This window comes from Chenopodium quinoa, unplaced genomic scaffold (genome assembly GCF_001683475.1).
Source record: "Chenopodium quinoa cultivar QQ74 unplaced genomic scaffold, ASM168347v1, whole genome shotgun sequence".
Lineage (NCBI taxonomy): Eukaryota > Viridiplantae > Streptophyta > Magnoliopsida > Caryophyllales > Amaranthaceae > Chenopodium > Chenopodium quinoa.
This window is the reverse complement of record NW_018744502.1, coordinates 4,593,955-4,614,846: the sequence shown is the minus strand read 5'-3', so window position 1 is coordinate 4,614,846 and position 20,892 is coordinate 4,593,955. Positions and strand designations below refer to the sequence as shown.

The window sequence follows — 20,892 nt, the reverse complement described above, 5'->3', positions numbered from 1 at the left end:
CTTTGATCGGATCGAGGTGGTGAATATTTGAGCCATGAATTCGACGATCACTTGAAAGAATGTGGCATTCTTTTAGAGTTGACACCTCCTGGAACTCCTCAATGGAATGGAGTGTCCGAAAGGAGGAATCGAACCTTGTTATACATGGTTCGGTCAATGATGGGTCTTAGTGAACTCCCTATCTCGTTCTGGGGACATGCGCTACAAACAGCAGCACTAACACTGAAAAGAGCTCCGTTAAAAGCTGTTGAAAAGACTCCATATGAATTATGGACTAAGATACCTCCAAGGTTGTCTTTTCTCAAGATTTGGGGATGCGAAGCATATGTCAAGCGATTAATTTCGGACAAACTTCACCCCAAATCAGATAAGTGTTTCTTCGTGGGATATCCAAAAGAAACCAAAGGGTATTACTTCTACAATAAATCCGAGAACAAAGTGTTTGTTGCTCGTAATGGTGTCTTTTTGGAGAAGGATCACCTTTCCAAAATGACAAATGGGAGGAAAATCGAACTCGACGAAGTTCGAGAGGACGAGCAACAATGTCAACCTGACAAAACTGACAATCTAGATACTTTGGAAGCATCTAAGAAGATTGGTCAGAGTCAAACAGACAACGTAAATGCTCAACCGATTACCCTACGTAGGTCGCAACGGCAAAGATCTCAACCTGACAGATTACTCGGTATTGTCTTAACTGATGATCAGGACATCCTAGTTATGGATGGTGATGAGCCGGCGACATACAAGCAAGCTATGACGAGCCCTGACTCTGCAAAATGGCAAGAGGCCATGAAATCCGAGATGGACTCCATGTCAGAAAATTTAGTCTGGGACTTGGTGAATTTTCTCGAGGGTTATACACCCATTGGTTGCAAATGGATCTTCAAAGTGAAGACAGACAAAGATGGAAATGTATCGATATACAAAGCTAGACTGGTGGAAAAGGGTTATAGGCAAGTCCACGGGATTGACTATGATGAAACTTTTTCACCAGTTGCAATGCTAAAGTCCGTCCGGATCATCCTAGCGATTTCTGCATATTACGATTACGAAATATGGCAAATGGATGTCAAAACCGCCTTCCTTAATGGGATTTTGGAAGAAATTGTGTATATGTCACAGCTTGAGGGTTTTGTCGATCCAAGCAACGCTAGAAAGGTTTGCAAGCTGAAGAAGTCCATTTATTGACTAAAGCAAGCCAACAGAAGTTGGAATCTGCGATTTGATGAAGCCATCAGCAAGTTTGGTTTTATCAAGAATCAAGATGAGTCTTGTGTATAAAAGAAGGTCAGTTAGAGTGATATTGCATTCCTAGTCCTGTATGTCAATGACATACTGCTCATTGGAAACAGCACAAAATTGTTGGAGTCCGTAAAGGGCTGGTTGGGAAAGTGCTTTTCAATGAAGGACTTAGGAGAGGCACAATACATATTGGGCATCAAGATCTACCGGGATAGATCTAAGAGGATGATTGGATTAAGCCAGAGTACTTACATTGATAAGGTACTGGCTTGATTTAACATGGAAAATGCCAAAAGAGGGCATTTACCCATGTCCCATGGCATAACTCTCAGCAAGAAACAGTGTCCACATACACCTGTTGAGCGAGAAAGAATGAATCAGATCACATATGCTTCGCTAATCGGATTGATCATGTATGCCATGATATGTACAAGGCCGGATGTATCGTATGCCCTGAGTACAATGAGTCGATACCAATCGAATCCAGGAGAGGCGCATTGGACTACGGCCAAAAACATCCTTAAGTACCTGAAAAGGAACAAGGATAAGTTCCTGGTGTATGGAGGCCACAAAGAACTGGTTGTTGAAGGTTTCACCGACGCTAGCTTCCAGACTGACAGAGACGACTTCAAGTCACAGTCGGGGTATATATTCTGTCTGAATGGGGGAGCGTTCAGCTGGAAGAGTGCTAAGCGGAGCACCACTGCAGACTCTACAACTGAAGCCAAGTACTTGGCCGCTTCGGAAGCTGCCAAGGAAGATGTTTGGATTCGCAAGTTCATTAGTGAACTTGGTGTTGTACCCTCAATCAAGGGGCCGATAGATCTCTATTGTGATAATAATGGAGCTATCGCTTAGGCCATGGAGCCAAGAGAACACCAGAAGGTCAAACATGTGCAACGGCGATTTCACATGATAAGGGAATGGAAATATAAAGGTGAAATCAGAATTTGTAAGATCGGCACGGATGATAATGTAGCCGATCCTTTGACTAAACCTTTGCCTCAAGTGAAACACAACAAACACGTTGAGGCAATGGGAATCAAGCACATAGGAGATTGGCTTTGATATTCCCTGTACAAGTGTTTTAAATAAATAGGGTTGATTTAATGTAAGACACTGTACTAAAACCATTCATTAATGGAGTAATTAATTTTTGTGCAAAATTATCATTCACTCCATTACTATTTAATTGTGGTTTAGAATTAAATAATAAGTCCATTCGATTTATGGAAATATTCAAAACAGGGTATCAAGACCATGTCTTGGATAAAGAAACACCTGTTAAGTGAACATTGAATATTAAATCGAGAAGTATCCCTAATCGAGGTCATCTAACAGATGAACGATTGCTGACCGCCATAGATTAGTGTGTAGTATGATTTACAGCACCATTTCTTGTGCTACGAGGATGTGGCAGTCATAAATCATTTGCACAGGTACAGTTTAGAACTGTAATGGATAAGACCTATGAGAGTACTTTAAGAAAATTTAAATTTTGTCATAAGTACATTTCTCATTATGGCTATCGAACTTGTTTCCTCCGACCATGAGTACTGTGAAGTTTTCTTGTTTGAGTACTAGGCTCTTTGATGTTTCCAAACGTCTGTCGTAACTAGGGATCATAACGGGAACACTCGGGAGTCTATGTCCTCTTAGTAAGAAGAACTTACAATACAAGAGTGGGATTGTCCCCCTACTAACAATAGGGAAAATGTTTTGTTGTTTAAAAGGCCGCTCGAAGAGTGAGACTGTAAAATGCATGGCCATGCTCAGATGGATTTTAGAAATCATCTGCTTATTGACAGCCGAACTCGGAGATCGAGAAACACTTTTGAACGTAATAAGGATGACAAAGAATCTTACCTTATAGTTCACGAAGAAACATTAAGTGACAAAGGAAATGAGCTATACACAATATGCACACTTGTCCGGAAGGACAAGTGGGAGATTGAAAGGAATGGTGTCCTTCCAACAAGTGTATTATTCCGATAGAGGGTTCAGAATTATTACAGAGCTAATTCTTCAGTAAGGTCAAGTGATCGAAATGCCTAGGTGGAGGCCGCTTAATCTTAACTGAACCCTTCGGGTCGAACCCAATCGAATCTCCGATCCGAGACGTCGAATTAATCCGAAAGGATTTAATTAGTCGACAGAGTTTTACGAATACAGACGTCGGAAATCGAGCCTAGGGCGTCGATACCGAGCGCCGCAAAATCACAAGCAACAAGTATGAGCGTAGCCGTAGCTAGGCTAGGCTAGCTCATAGCATGCCTGGGTGCACCATGTGTGTCCTAGGTGCACCATGTGTGCTAGGCACCATCGCAGCCTAGGCGCGCCCTAGCATCCCATCGCAAGCTAGCAGCATGCTAGCATGGGTGCCTAGGTGCGCATGGCAGCTATCGCAAGCCTCACAGGCACTAGGCAGCCCATAGCAGCTAGCAAGCTTGCTAGCGTGGTGCCTGGGTGCGTATGGCGCCTATCGCAGGCAATGCCCGCACCATGCGCACTATGGCAAGCACTAGGTGCTGCGTGCGTGCGTGCCTGGCTTGGCAGCACCATCGCAAGCACCAAGTGCTGGCATGGTTGGTTGCCTTGCAATGGCGTGCCATGTGCTTGTGCTTGTGTGCTAGCCTTCGCATGGCAGCACCAACCATCGCAGCACATGCGAGAAGCTGCGCGCCAGCGTGATGCTAGGCCTCGCACAAGCAGCCTCGCACCACAGGCGCATTGATGCGTGTGGGCTGGCATATGCGTGGTGCGTGGAGCATGGCTGGTGCATGGCGCATGGCTGGTGTGTGATGCGAGGCATGTGCGACCAGCCAATGCGTGGGATGCGAGGGCTAGCATCAGTGATACCCAGTAGGCACTAGCTGGGCGATGCATGGCTACGCATGCGATGACAAGGCAGCACCACGCATATGCGTGTGTGTGTGCCTGCGATAGCAACAAGGCAGCACCTCGCATATGTGTGTGCGTATGCCTGCGGTAGTAAGGCACCAGCGCCAGCGATGCCCAGCAAGTGCTAACTGGGCGATGCATGCTGTGCGTGCGATAGTAGCGCTGGGCAGATTGGTGCGTGATGCATGGTGCGCCAGCCAAGCAAGCTAGCTGGCTGTGCGTGCTGGCAGCGCCAGATGGCAGCCAACCTAGCTGCCTTGCAAATGGCGGTTTGAAAGGGAAGTGGGGACCAAAGCCACCAAGCTTCCCTTGGGGAGCAAGGCAATGGTCCCCCCATGGGATATGGTCCTCACCTAACCCATTCTCTCCTTTTGCCACTTGTTGGCTTGTGATTGTTTTGCATAATTATTTATTTTAGAATTAAATAAATTATTGCAATTGCTTATGATCCCACATTGATCATGAAAAGGGGTTTCAAGTCCCCATTCTCTATAAATACCCACTTGGTTAGGATTTTGAGAATACAACCTTGAGTGGAATTAAAAAGGGAACTCTAAGAAAAGAGTAAACCTTTGACTCGTAAAACTCATAGTTATTTTGTCCGGGTCTTGACTAACCTTCAAGACTTAGGACGCTCGGGTCGGGTCGAGGGTACGATCCGTCGGAGATTTCGTCTTTTCGGGATTTTGAAGTAAGAGCTCTTTAGGAGCGAAGCACGCGTCAAAGGTATAATTCTTGTCCTTAATCTTGTTTGATTAAGTTTATTATGCTTGTTTAATTGCTTTAATTAAGGGGCGGGTCTTGGTGGGTTTCCTTCCGCGTAGTGTTGGGTCACTACGAAACCTTACATTTTCCACCTAAGTCAAACACTGCCAAGAGTAGCAAGGACAAGAAGGTAGCCTCTTCCAAATCTGACTCTTAATGTTTCTACTGCAAGAAGAAGGGACATTGGAAATGGGACTGCCTCAAATTCAAGGAAGATAAGAAGAAGGGCACAGTTACTTCTTCATCAGGTATTTTTGTTATAGACTTAAACTTCGCTAGCAAAACATCGTGGGTATTAGATACCGGATGTGGCTCACACCATTGTTCCAATGCTTAGGGACTAAGGATAAATAGGAGGCTAGAAAAGGGAGAGGTCGAGCTTCGGGTCGGCAATGAAGCCAAGATGTCTGTCGTTTCCGTTGGAACTCTAAGTTTACCTTTGCCCTATGGGCTTGTTTTAGAAGTTGACAATTGCTATCACGTTCCTAGAGTTACCAAATACATTATTTTTCAATTTCGGCGTTGGACGCCAAGGGTTTTGAATTTCGAATTAAGAACAATAGTTGTTCATTTTATTTCGACAATGTTGTATATGGTATAGCATATTTAGAAAATGGTCTCTATGTGCTTTCTCAAGACAAACAAGTTTATAACATTCATGATACCGCTAAAAGAACTAAGACCATTGAATCAAACCAAACCTACTTGTGGCATTGTCGTCTTAACCACATCAACATCAAACGTATCAAGAAACTTCTTGATGAAGGTGTTCTTGACTCATTCGACTTAGAGTCTTTGACAATTCCAAAGGATGTCTTCTAGGCTAGATGATAAAACACCCATTCTCCAAATTAGGAGAACAGGAAAGTGACTTATTGGGTCTAATACACACAGATGTATGTGGACCAATGAGTACACCCGCAAGACAAGGTCATCGGTATTTCATCACCATCACTGACGACTGTAGTAGATATGGCTATGTCTACCTTATGTCGAACAAATCTGAATCTTTTGAGAAATTCAAAGAGTTTCAAAATGATGTTGAGAATTAACTTGGCAAGAAGATTAAAGCACTTCGATCGGATCGAGGTGGCGAATATTAGAGCCATGAATTCGATGATCACTTGAAAGAAAATGGTATTCTTTCAGAGCTGACACCTCTTGGAACTCCTCAATGGAACGGAGTATCCGAAAGGAGAAATCGAACCTTATTGGACATGGTTCGATCAATGATGGGTCTTAGTGAATTTCCTATCTCTTTCTGGGGACATACGCTACTAACTGCGGCACTAACACTAAACTGTGCTCCGTCAAAAGCTGTCGAAAAGACTCCATATGAATTATGGACAAAGAAACCTCCAAGGTTGTCTTTTCTTAAGATTTGAGGTTGCGAAGCATATGTCAAGCGATTAATTTCTGACAAACTTCACCTGAAATCAGATAAGAGTTTCTTTGTGGGCTACCCAAAAGAAACCAAGGGTCTTACTTCTACAAAAAATCCAAGAACAAAGTCTTTGTTGCTCGAGATGGTGCCTTTTTGGAGAAGGAACACCTTTCCAAAATGACAAGTGGGAGGAAAATCGAACTGGACGAATTTCGAGAGGACGAGCAACAATGACAACCTTATAAAACTAACAATCAAAATGGTTTAGAAGAAGTTGATAAGATTGGTCAGAATCAAACAGACAATGTAAATGCTCAACCTATTACCCTTCGTAGGTCACAATGGCCGAGATCTCAACCAGACAGATACCTTGGTATTATCTTAACCAAAGATCAGGACATCCTAGTCATGGATGGAAAAGAGCCAGCGACATACAAACAAGCTATGACGAGCCCCGACTCTGCTAAATGGCAAGAGGCCATGAAATCTAAGATAAACTCCATCTCAGAAAATCAAGTCTGGGACTTGGTAAATTTGCCCGAAGGTTACACACCCATCGATTGTAAATGGATTTTCAAATTGAAAACAGACAAAGATGAAAATGCATCAATACACAAAGCTAGACTTGTGGCAAAAGGTTACAGGAAAATCCATGGGATTGATTATGATGAAACCTTTTCACTAGTCGCAATGTTTAAGTCCGTCCAGATCATCCTAGCGATTGCTGCATATTACGATTACGAAATATGGAAAATGGACATCAAAACCACCTTTCTTAATGGGATTTTGGAAAAAAAAATGTGTATATGACACAGCCGGAAGGCTTTGTTGATCCAAGAAATGCTGGAAAGGTATGCAAGCTTAAGAAGTCCATTTATGGATTGAAGTAGGCAAGTAGAAGTTGGAATCTGCGATTTGATGTAGCCATCAATAAGTTCGGTTTTATCAAGAATCCAGATGAGTCTTGTGTTTACAAGAAGGTCAGTGGGAGTGACATCGCATTCCTAGTCCTATATGTTGATGACATATTGCTAATTGGAAACAGCACAAAATTATTAGAGTTCGTAAAGGGCTGGCTGGGAAAATATTTGACAATGAAGGACTTAGGAGAAGCACGGTACATATTGGGCATCAAGATCTATAGGGATAGATCTAAGAGGACGATTGGATTGAGCTAGAGTACATACATTGATAAACTACTGGCACGATACACCATGGAGAATGCCTAGAGAGGGCACCTACCCATGTCCCATGGCGAAACTCTCAGCAAGAAACAGTTTCCACAAACACCTGTTGAGCGGGAGAGAATGAATCAGATTCCATATGCTTCTCTAATTGGATCAATCATGTATTCCATGATATGTACTAGGCCTGATGTATCGTACGCCTTAAGTGCTACGAGCCGATACCAATCAGACCCAGGAGAGGCGCATTGGACTGAGGCCAAGAATATCCTAAAGTACCTGAAAATGAATAAAGATAAATTCCTGGTCTGTAGTGGCCACGAAGATTTGATTGTTGAAGGTTAAACCGACGCTAGCTTCCAGACTGAAGGAGACGACTTCAAGTCACATTCAGGGTACATATTTTGCCTTAATAGAGGAGCGTTTAGTTGGAAGAGTGCCAAGCAAAGCACCACTGTAGATTCTACAACTGAAGTCGAATACTTGGCAGCTTTGGAAGTCGCTAAGGAGGCAGTTTGGATTCGTAAGTTCGTCAGTGAACTTGGTGTTGTACCCTACATCAAGGGTCTAATATATCTCTATTGTAACAACAATGTAGCTATTACTCAGGCCAGAGAGCCAAGAGAGCACCAGAAGGTCAAACATGTCCAAAGGCGATTTCACATGATATGGGAATGTTAATCCGAAGGTGAAATCAGAATTTGTAAGATCGGGACGGATGACAATGTGGCCGATCCTTTGACTAAACCTCTACCTCAAGTGAAGCACAACAAGCACGTCGAGGCAATGGGAATCAAGCACGTTAGAGATTGGCTTTGAATTCCCTATACATGTGTTTTTAATTAAACTAGATGTCTTAATGTAAAACACTATGTTGAAACCATTCATTTTTGGAGTAGTCAATTTTATGCAAATTACTATTCACTCCATTGCTATTTAATTGTGGTTTAGAATTAAATAATGAGTCCATTCGATTTCTGAGAATATTGTAAACAAGGTATTCCAAACACAAACGTCGGATATCGAGCCTAGAGTGTCGAGACCGAGTGTCGCAAAATCCACAGGCGACAAGTGCGAGCAAAGTCGTAGCTTTATATTGGCTTAGCCATGTGGTTGTTAGGCTAGCTCGAGCAAGCATGCACCTCGCATTGCTAGGCGCAAGCCTATCTAGGCGCTAGTGCCCTGCTGGTATCGCAAGGCTAGGCCTTGCTAGCACTGGCGCACAACATGCCCAGCTGCTATCGCAAGGCTAGGCCTTGCTAGCACTGGAGCGCAGCATGCACAGCTTGCTAGGCGCTTGCGTGTGGCAACAAAGCACAACGCTACGCACCAGCAAGCAAGCACGCTAGGCTGTGCATATATGTATGTATCTTCGCATGGCAGCACCAAGCAGCACGCCTAGCAGTAGCGAGCTGGGGCCTCGCCAAGCAGCATGCGTGGCTCGCTAGCAGCACGCATGCGATGGGGCTTGCTGTGCTGGCTGGATGGCAAGGCAGGCTGCTTAGCCTTGGTGTCAGGCGCCAGCTGGCAGCCTTGGCAGCCAAGGCAAACTGCCATCCTACCAAGCCCTTGAGGCCGGTTGTGAGATGTGGGGTCCAAGGCTTGGAGCCAACGCTTGGGGATCAAGGCAATGGTCCCCTCCTTGGTGATGGTCCTCATCTCACCACTAATCCTCCATGTGCCACTTGTTAATTGTTGATTGCATTATCTTTTAATTTATTTTTTATTTAAATAAATTAGTTTGAAATGCAAACTATCCCATATTGATCATGAATGGGAGTGCAAGTTGTATTTCTGTATAAATACCCCATGATTGGGCATTTGGAAATCAACTTGAGTGGAACTCAAAAAGGCATCACTAATTATTGAGAAAACCTTTAAGTTTGTAAAACTCTAGTTTTATCTTTGTTTAAGTCTTGATTAACCCTCGAGACGAAGACCGTTCGGGGCAGGTCGTGGGTACGTGACGTTGGAGGCCGTCACGTTTGTGAGGCTTTAAGCTGATAAGTAAGAGCTCGGTTTACGAGCAAAGCACGCTTCAAGGGTATAACTTCTTTCTCCCTTCTCTTAATTATTGTTTAATTATGTTTAAGCATGCTTTATTGCTTTAATTATTGGGGCGGGTCTTAGGGGGTTTCTATTCCGCGTAGAGACGGTCTCTACGAAACCCAACATTCCAAGAGTTACCAAAAACATTATTTCAATTTCGGCTTTGGACGACAAGGGATTTTAATTTCGAATTAAGAACAATAGTTGTTCGTTTTATTTCGATAATGTTTTATATGGTAAGGCATATTCAGAAAATGGTCTTTATGTGCTTTCTCTAGACAAAAAAGTTTATAGCGTTAATGATACCGCCAAAAGAGCTAAGACCATTGAGTCGAATCAAACCTACTTACTACATTGTCGTCTTGGCCACATGATCAAAAAACGCATCAAGAAACTTCTTCATGAAGGTATTCTTGACTCATTCGACTTAGAGTCATTTGAAAATTGCGAAGGATATCTGTTAGGCAAGATGATAAAGCAACCATTCTCCAAGTTGGGAGAAAGGCTAGTGACTTATTGGGTCTAATACATACAGATGTATGTGGACCAATGAGTACACCAGCAAGGAATGGTTATCAATATTTCATCACCTTCACGGACGACTATAATAGATATGGCTATGTCTACCTTATGTCGAACAAATCTGAATCTATTGAGAAATTCAAAGAGTTTCAGAGTGAAGTTGAAAATCAGCTTGGCAAGAAAATCAAAGCACTTCGATCAGATCGAGGTGGCGAGTATTTGAGCCATGAATTCGAAGATCACTTGAAATAAAATGGTATTCTTTCAGAGGTGACACCTCTCGAATCTTTACAATGGAACGGAGTGTCCGAAAGGAGTAATCGAACCTTGTTAGAAATGGTTCGATCAATGATGGGTCTTAGTGAACTTCCTATCTTTTTTTGGGGACAAGCACTTCTAACCGCGGCACTAACGCTGAACCGTGCTTCGTCAAAAGCTGTCGAAAAGACTCCAAATGAATTATGGACGAAGAAACCTCCACGGTTGTCTTTTCTTAAGATTTGGGGTTGCGAAGCATATGTCAAGAGATTAAATTCTGACAAACTTCACCCAAAATCTGACAAGTGTTTCTTTGTGGGATACCCAAAAGAAACCAAGGGATATTACTTCTACAACAAATTCGGGAACAGAGTGTTTATTGCTCGTGATGTTGTCTTTTTAGAGAAGGAACACCTCTCCAAAATGACAAGTGGGAGGAAAATCGAACTCGACAAAGTACGAGAAATCGAGCAACAAAGTCAACGTGACAAAACTGACAATCAAAGTGCTTTAAAAGCAGCTAATGACATTGGTAAGAGTCAAACCGACAATACAAATGCTGAACCTATTACCCTGCGTAGGTCGCAATGGCCAAGATCTCAACCAGATAGATACCATGGTGTTGTCTTAACCGAAGATTAAGACATCCTAGTTATGGATGGAGATGAGCAAGCGACTTACAAACAAGCTATGACGAGCCTTGACTCTGCAAAATGGCAAGATGCCAAAAAATCCGAGATGGACTCCACGTCTGAAAATCAAGGCTAGGACTTGGTTAATGTGCCCGAAGGTTACAAACCTATTGGTTGTAAATGGATTTTCAAGTTGAAAATAGACAAAGATGAAAACGTATCTATATACAAAGCTAGACTGGTGGTAAGAGATTATAGGAAAATTCACGGAGTTGATTATGATGAAACATTTTCGCCAGTCGCAATGCTTAAGGTCGTTCGGATTATCCCAGCAATTGCTGCATATCACGATTATGAAATATGGAAAATGGATGTCAAAACCGCTTTCCTTAATGGGATTTTGGAAGAAACTGTGTATATGACATTGTCAGAAGGTTTTGTTGATCCAAGCAATGTTGGGAAGGTATGCAAGCTCTAGAAGTCCATTTATGGACTAAAGCAGGCAAGCAGAAGTTGGAATCTGCGATTCGATGAAGCCATTAGTAAGTTTGGTTTTATCAAGAATCCAGATGAGTCTTGTGTTTACAAGAAGGTCAGTGGGAGTGACATCGCATTCCTAGTTTTATATGTCAATGACATATTACTCTTTGGAAACAGCACTAAACTATTAGAGTCCGTAAAGGGCTGGCTTGGTAAGTGCTTTTCAATGAAGGACTTGGGAGAGGCACAATACATAATGGGCATCAAGATTTATAGGGATAAATCTAAAAGGATGATTAGATTGAGCAAAAGTACTTATATTGATAAGGTACTAGCATCATTCAACATGGAAGGGGCCAAGAGAGGGCACCTACCCAGGTCACATGGCATAAATCTCAGCAAGAAGCAATGTCTACAGACACCTGATGAGCAAGAGAGGATGAGTCAGATTCCATATACTTCGCTTATTGGATCGATCATGTATGCCATGATATGTACTAGGCCTGATGTATCGTATACCTTGAGTTCTACGAGCCGATACCAATCAGACCTAGGAGAGGCGCATTGGACTGCGACCAAGAATATCCTAAAGTGCCTAAAATGGAACAAGGATAAATTTCTGGTCTATGGTGGCTGTAATGATTTGGTCGTTGAAGGTTATACTGACGCGAGTTTCCAAACTGACAGAGACGACTCCAAGTCACAGTCAGGGTACATATTATGCCTTAATAGAGGAGCGTTTAGTTGGAAGATTGCTAAGCAAAGCACCACTGCAGATTCTGCAACTAAAGCTGAATACTTCAGCTTCATAAGCAACTAAGGAGGCAGTTTGGATTCGTAAGTTCATTAGTAAACTTGGTGTTGTAGCCTCCATCAAGGGTCCGATAGACCTCTATTGTGATAACAATGGAGCTATTGCTTAGGCCAAGGAGCCAAGGGAACACCAGAAGGTTAAACATTTCAAGCGGCGATTTCACATGATAAGGGAATGGAAGCCCGAGGGTGAAATCAGAATTTATAAGATTGGAACGGATGACAATGTAGCCTCAGTCAAGATGGTTAACTTAGAAATCATCTGCTTATTGACAGTCAAACTCGGGAATCGAGAAACACTTTTGGACGTAATAAGGATGACGAAGAAACTCACCTTATAGTTCATGAATAGGCAATAGATGACATAGGAAAAGGGCTATACACTAAATGCACACTTGTCCGGAAGGACAAGTGGGAGATTAAAAGGAATGGTGTCCTTTCAGTAAGTGTATTATTCCGATAGAGGGTTCAGAATCATTAGAAAGCTAATTCTTCAGTGAGGTCAAGTGATCGGAATGCCTAAGTGGATCCCGCTTCCGATCAATATTAATGCATAATTAATATTACGCCTTAATCTTGATTGAACCCTTCGGGTCGCACCCCGATCGAATAACCGATCCGAATCGACGAATCAATCCGAAGGATTAGATGAGTCATTAGAGTATTACGAACATCGGATATCGAGCTTAGAGCGTCGAGACCGAGCATCGCAAGTCGAGTCGAATTAAGAATTCAACGAGACGTGGAATTAAGAAAGCGACAAGTTCGAGCCAAGTCGTAGCCTCGCATTGACCTAGCCATGCGATTTTAGGCTAGGCGAGGTCACCATCCCATGCATGCCTAGCATCGCCTAGCACACGCACATCGCATGGCCCAAGCATTGCATGTTGTGTGCCATGCGTGCGTGCGTGTTGTGGCTGTGCAAGCATGGCTTGGCGTGCATGCTAGCATAGCAGCACCAGCCATCGCAATATGCTAGGCATGGCCAAGCACGGCCGGCAAGCATCAGAAGCATGGTGCCTTGCGTGCTTGCTAGCATGCTAGGCCAAGCACCCAGCCTATCGCTAGCACGCAGCATCACAAGGCTGGGCCTTGCTAGCACGAAGCATCGCACTTGCTAGCAGCGTGATGTGTGTGCGAGTGCTAGGATATGCGTGCTTGCGAGATGATCAGCGCCTAGCACTAGCAGCTCTTGCTAGGCAGCGCCCAGCATACGCTAGGCAATAACAGTAGCCCGAATGGCATGCGTGGCTTGCTGGCTGTGCACATGCTTGTGCTGGCTGGGTTATTAGCACAGCCAAGGCACTAGGCGCCAGTTGGGTTGCTTTGGGAGCTAAGGCTGGCTGGCTGCCAGCTGTCCCTATGATAAGGAACGAAATGTCGTCGTCAATACACTTTCTTATCAAATTAATCCTAGATTACCTAAATGAGTATAGAGGCAAGCAAGGGTCGAGATCCACGGAGAAACGGGAGTTTGCAACGCTAAGTGCCAACAATAGAGTTTTAAAAGGGGTCTATATGAATAAGAGTGGTGGAAGAAAAGACAATAAATAAACTAAGGCTACCAAAATTACTCTAACAATTAACACAGACTAACAAGTATTGGAAACTATGAGATTAAAAACGCTAGGGGGATCGGGGAACATCAAACTTGGAGATTAAGAGCTAAACACATAGATAATCAAGGATTCGCAACCAAGGGAGCAAGGATCCTACTTAACACAATTCATTCCCATGCAATTGATTAAGCAATGTATAAACCACGATCTATCCTAACATGATCACTCCCGCGCATCAATTAGGACATGTAATAATATAGTCAATGGTGCACATCATCAATCATATAACAATAAGATCAAGTATTTAATCAAATAGAAACCGAGTCATCCATTCCCCTTCCCCTAGCTAAAAGTCTAGCCTAGGAGAGAGAAACTACTCATATCAACAATACCCAAAATATTGGCCATAATCAAAATCATCAACATAACAATCAAAAATACTTGAAATATGTAAATAAACCAAAATAAAAGGGATAAAAATAGAAAGAGCTCACAAAGCTTCAATCTTGTATTGAAATAAGAAAATGGGTCTTTGAACCTTCAATGGCGAACCATCAAAAATCCAATAGATTGCTCCAACATTGATTACAAGGATGATCAAAGCACAAATCTAGATTAAAGATTAAAGTTTGGGTGATAAAAGACTAAGAATCTGAATTTTCTCTCTCTAAAACTTATACAAGCATCAATGGAGGCTATTCTCTCTCTAGAAATGTTCTAAGCATATTACCATAAATGGAATAGCTGCCTTCCTTCCCTTTTCAAATCAGCTTTTAAGTAAGGAAATAAAAACGGGCTGGGCTGACGGCGTGCGCGCCCGCTACAGTTCTTTGCGCGCTCGCGCAGGATGATGTGCGCGCCCTCCACTAAAGTGTGTGCGCCCGCGAACTTCCATGTGCGCGCCCTCTACTAATACATGCGCGCCTGCGAAGTATACTGCGCGCCCTCTACTGAGCGCGCTTGACATCTACGGAAAGTTGCCATCTTTCTTCAAGAGTTCAAGCTAATCTGCGCGCCCTCTCCAAGAAACATCGCGCCCGCGCAGGATGAGTATCGCGCCCTCTCCAGGAATCATCGCGCCCGCGCAGGATGGGTAGCGCTTTACATCCTGATTTGTCCTTGAATGCGCGCCCTCTCCCTTGGGTTGCGCGCCCGCGCAGAGCGGGAGAGAGGGCTCTCCTGAGCGCACAGCCTGATTAAAGCTCCTCACTTGATTTGCTATTGAAACCGGCTCTCGAAACTATCCCGAACTTTCTTCTACTTCACGTATCGATTGGTTTACCTGCAAAACACAGGAAAACACCCAAAAACATTACGAAAAAGGTAAAGTAGAGGGGAAGTACGAGGGAGATAGCATTGTTGTGCAATATGTGGAGAAATGCGGTAAAATAGGGCTAAACAAGCGATAAATGGAGGGAAATGATAGGAAAAAGGATCCCGATTAGTGGCATAAAAGCCACTTATCACCCTAGGACAGCTCACGGTCAAGGAGGGGACCAAAGGGGTTGGTGCTTGGCTTGGGGAGCAAGGTGAGTTGGTCCCCCCCTTTGGTGGTCCTCACATACTCTCTCCATCCTTGTGGCAGTTGAAAATTGTTAATTGCATCGCATTTTTATTTTGTTTTGATTAAAATAAAATAGAGGAAAATGCAAATCTCTCACATTGATGGAGAAAGGAGATCAAGTCTCCATTCCCTATAAATACCCTAGTTTTGGGTTTGGGAAAAATCACTTGAGTTGAACTCAAAAAGGCATCTCCTTGAAAAGTGAGTAAACCTTTAAGTTCGTAATACTCTAGTTTTGTTTGGTAAAATCCCGATTAACCTTCGAGATTAAGACCATTCGGGTCGGGTCGAGGGTGCGAGCCCTAAGAGGCCGTCGCACTTGCGAGCTCGAGCTTTGAAATAAGAGCTCGTGAATCGAGCGAAGCACGCGTCAAGGGTAAGAATGTCTTTTCCCTTTCTCTCTCTTATGTTGTTAATTATGTGATTGCATGTTTAGTTGCTTTAATCAGTGAGCGGGTCTTAGACTGGTTTCTCTTCCGTGTATCGTTAAACGCTACAAAACCCAACAACACCATGCATGTGAAGGACACATTTAGCATTAAATTGGTCGCGTAAGGTCCATAATCAGTTAAAAACATATACTTCGTATGTATTGTTTTATGTACATTAAAGTGATTAATGTCGTGATCAACGTAATATTATTATTTTGACCATTGGTCGAATTTTGGATGATTACCTATACTTGGGGCTGGTGTATGCAAATTTGCGTACGCTAGGGTGTGGGTATTAGTAATCGGACACAAAAAGATTTCAACTTCGCAACAACGCTAGGGTGCCTAATGCCAAAAATATGCACTTCGCAATTAGCTAGGCTTTGGGCTTCTGAATATAGTAAAAGGCTTTTTTTTTTTTTTTTTTCTTTTTTGGTTTGTTTTGTTTGAAAGAGAATAAAAATATATTTGTGGGCTTGATCATGAATTTGGATAAAAAAACTGCATGGCTAATTATGGGCTTCTTGGCCCGTATTTTACAAGATCCTATGGGTATATTTTTATCTAGTATTTTTTTTAAGGATATTTTTATACAGTCAATAACATAATATTAAAATAGACACCAGGAATGACATGTGTCACTTCCTGATGCTGTTTTTTTCCTCCAAAACCCCCCTTCTTTTAGCAATAATCTTTATTTTTAGAATATATATATGTATAATACAATTATAACAATATATTATTTAATTTTATATCTAATATTTATATTAATTGTATTCCTTTTTATTTCGTGTCCTATTTACTTAAAATACTTAAACCAAGATTTTGAGATCTTTTAATTAAGGGAGAATAAACTATAATTTAGAAGGTTGATATATGATGGAGAATATAAACTAACGGAGCCAAAAATATGATATTAACATTTATATTACCCTGTCAAAAAAAAAACAAAAAAAATTATATTACCATTATATAATTCTACAATAGTGGATGAAAAATAAATTAAAAAAAAATCATTTCTATTCATGGCTTTCTTTTGAAATCTTATGAAATAATAATAATTAAGTTATTTTTCTGTTAATAATTTTACCAACTTATAACTTTTTTTTTTCCTTAAAAAATCTATTAATTATTAATAAAACAGGTTATGCTTACATTGATAATTTTGGACATATGTCGCTATCAATAAAAAAAAATTCCGCCAATATAATATATGATGTTAGCTTTAAGGGTTTTTTTTAATCAAATTAATTCATTAATAAAAAGTCATACAACATATAATTTTATTGGGAATAACATGCATCATTAATGTAATATAATGTATATTATTTTTAAATATTTTCAACTAATTAATCAAAACTAATTTTTAATTTTTTTTTCTCAATTGTGGTTTTAATAATTTTTGCCTTATCATTTTATCTTTCTTATACGCATTGCATTTGTTTATTCTATACGAGTTGCTTCATTTTTATATTATACTCCTCCGTCAAATAATACTTGGGACGTTGTGGTCCATTTAAAACATTTGTTTATTACATAAAAGATTCTTTTTTATATTTTTATATTGCAAGATTACAAAAAGTGCGGTGAGAGAGGGGTAGGTGAGGAGAGAAAAATGTAGGAAAATAATTTTTTTTTTATTAGTGGTCTCATTCCATATTTAATAACGTGTCAAGTATTGTGGGACGGACGAAAATGAAAACTGTGTCAAGTATTAAGGGACAGTGGGAGTATTATAAATTAATAATGGGAAAAAATATTATTACTACTGTGTATCACACGGACACTAATCTAGTATTTCACTATTTCTGAGTTTGAAAATTGTAAGCTTACTACTAGAGAGTTGTAGTAAAATAGGTTTGGGCCTTCGGGTTTGGGCAAATATACTTGATTATAAATTCCAAACAAAAGGAATTAGGTGTATACTGTATTTATCAAAATCAAATGTGGCTTGATCTCTTATCTTTCTTAGATCAAATATTATACTTGTGTTGATCAACACGTCTATGAATATACTTCATTATAGCTGGAATAAATAGCAAATCTATAAAGTTAGATCCATTACTTAATTATTTGATTGTTTACAAAATGTTACATTGAGATTCTTTTTGTTTGCGATGTAGTTCCATCTAAATCGATCATCCCAAAATAACATTATTATTATAACATTTGGCTATAAATACATGTACAAAAAAATTAAAAATTTGATCTTATTATACCAACATATACATATCTTAGAAAGCAATACAAAAGAGCTACTAGCAAATCTGCATATGTAGCGATTATTCAATGCTAAAAAAAAAATTGAAGGATAAGTGTGAAGTTGTGAGCACATGTACCGTACCATGTTGCTTAATTAGTTATAGGAACACTATGAAGCATGACAGTTTCCACGGTAAGACCAGGCCCGAACCCGAACAAGACACCCCAATCTAGGCCTTCTCCGGTGGTAGTCTTACCTTCTTTCAATGACCTATTCCTCATCTCATCCAATATAAACAACACACAAGCACTAGACATGTTTCCAAACTCGCTTAGTACATGCCTAGTATTCCTGAGTTTATCTTGCTTGAGTTCGAGTTTGGATTCAACTTGGTCTAGTATTGCAGGACCACCAGGGTGTGCCACCCAAAAGATCGAGTTCCAATCCTCGATCCCTATTGGTTTGAATGCCTCAACTAGGGCTTTCTCAATGTTCTTAGAGATCAGTCCAGGGACATCCTTGAGTAGATGGAAGGCTAACCCTACTTCACGCAAGTGTCCGTCGATGGCTCCCTCAGAGTCAGGGAGTATAGTCTGAGCAGCCCAAATAAGCTGAAAGATGGGCCGCTCGATGGTCTCATCAAGGTCAGCACCCACAATAACAGCACCGGCTCCATCGCCAAAGAGTGCTTGGCCTATCATGGAGTCCAAGTGGGTTTCCGTAGGCCCACGGAAACAAATGACAGTGATCTCAGCACAAACCACCAGCACACGAGCTCCACGGTTGTTCTCTGCAATGTCTTTTGCAAGGCGGAGGACTGTACCACCAGCATAGCAACCCTGCTGGTAGAGCATGAAGCGCTTGACCGAGGGTCGGAGGCCTAGAAGTTTTGTAAGCTGGTAATCAGCCCCGGGCATATCAACACCGGAGGTGGTGCAGAAAATGACATGGGTGATCTTGGACCGCGGTTGTCCCCACTCTTTGATGGCCTTAATCGCTGCCTCTTTTCCGAGTTTAGGCACCTCGGTTGCGAGAATGTCTTGGCGAGTGTTTAAGGATGAGGCATTGTAATCACACATGTGTGGGTTCTCTTTCAATAATTCTTCAGTTACGTGCATGTACCGCTTCTTGATCATTGACCTTTCGCCTGTAGACATCAATTCAGCATTTCATAATATGACAAATTCATATATGCAATGCCCTTGATTAATAAAGGTGCACAATTTTATTTTATTTATTAATTTATTTATGTTAATTTGAGTTATTTTTAGACCATTGATGGAGAAATTGTTAAAATTCTCAAAATTATTTTGATTAAATGTTGTTTAGAATAAGAAGAAAGAGAAGATACATATTTCGTAGGAATTAACAGTACAACGTATGAGTGTATTGAAGACGTACACATGCGCTTAAACTTCTTCTTGAGATCAGTCATATGCTCACTCTCGGTAACACGGAAGTAGAAGTCAGGGTACTCCGCCTGGTACATTTCATTTGGAGGATTGGCGGTTCCGATGGATAGGATGGTTGCTGGACCATCGGCTCTTTGGGCATCACGGATTTCTTGAACTGATGCCATTGCTTAAATAATATAAGTAGGTAGTCAAATTTTCAATAAATGTAAGAGAAAGTATGAGAGACAAAAAGAAACTTTGATCTTCTACTACTTAAAAGTTGAATAACGATAGGAGTTTGTGTGAAGTGGAGGTTGAAAGTAAGAGCTTTATATAAGGCCAAGTTAATAGGCCAATTATTGTTAAATCATTATTTTCGTAAAAGGGTGACTATATAATATTTGTTAAATGATGGAAATGGTTAGCTATAATTAAATTAACTTTATAACTAAGATGGTTAGAATTGATTAATACGAAAATTTGAGATGTTTTAATAATAATTATTCTACAATGGAGTGCCACCAACTATTATTTAATTCTTGTATCATTTTGGTCCTAGATTGACTAAGATATTCCAAATACGAATTATGAGCTTGGGCTACTAAATTTAAATTTTTATTAATTTTTTTTTTTCACGTTACTTTAAAATTAATGTCCCGTCTTCTATGACTTGTTTTTTGGGCTTTAATACTAGTGATGTACAATGGTCTATGGACAACCTAGTAAACATTGAATATAAACCTATCCGACAGTTTTTTGGTCTTTTAAATAGACTTGATTTATATTAATTTATTATGGATCAATAATATTAAGAACGCTATGGTCGTTCTGTTAATAAAAAAAAAGTCACTATGTTAATATAAAGGTTATTATGTTAAAATAAAAGTTATTTTGTTATTATAAAAGTCATAAAAGGATTTTCTTAGTGAAATTTTTAATATCATGGTCAATATGAAAAATAAAGGTCACTATGTTAAAATTAGGGATACTATGTTCAACATAAAGTCAGATGACACTTATATAATTTAGTATCACAATAATACATGTCACACAAGTTTTAATTAAGGGTATTATGTTTAGGGTTACTATGTTCAACATGATGTTATAGCTATGCGTGTATGGACCTTAGGTCCACAATAATATTATTGTGAACCAGGTTTACACAAATTTTTTTGTTATGATAAAATTTATCTAAATCTGATTATCTATATTTAATAACCTGATTTAAAACGCAATTTTAATAAAAATTGTGCCTTTATATTATTGAATTGTCTTAAACATGTTCTAAAAAAAGCAAGCAAAATCAATAACGATTCTATATATATCGTACTTTTTTTATTTGTTTATTTTTACACGATAAGATACGGAGGGTGTCCCTCCTATCATAGAAGGGGTGGGATGAGGATCAAACCAACGTTACTCATGGAAAAGCTCCATGATCCTATATATATCACCAAAACTCAAATCGTTTATACATAAGCGGACGTAATAAAGAGTCATACTTTCAA

General features: G+C 40.6%; 1 protein-coding gene across 1 annotated transcript; it reads right to left on the bottom strand.

The window, feature by feature from the left end:
• Positions 1-17,772: 17,772 nt before the first annotated feature.
• On the bottom strand, positions 17,773-19,668 carry LOC110698020 (chalcone synthase-like). The gene is made up of 2 exons (XM_021875424.1): positions 19,392-19,668; positions 17,773-19,137 (listed from the first exon to the last, which is right to left on the bottom strand). The coding sequence occupies exons 1-2, from the start codon at positions 19,567-19,569 to the stop codon at positions 18,140-18,142; spliced, it is 1,176 nt and encodes a 391-aa protein (XP_021731116.1). The 5' UTR covers positions 19,570-19,668; the 3' UTR covers positions 17,773-18,139.
• Positions 19,669-20,892: the final 1,224 nt, after the last annotated feature.

Excerpts from the sequence above, each read along its gene's own strand:
- LOC110698020 (XM_021875424.1), bottom strand. The coding sequence starts at position 19,569 with ATGGCATCAGTTCAAGAAATCCGTGATGCCCAAAGAGCCGATGGTCCA. Across the intron at positions 19,138-19,391 it reads GAAGAAGTTTAAGCGCATGT|GCGAAAGGTCAATGATCAAG; the intron begins GTACGTCTTCAA and ends TGATGTCTACAG.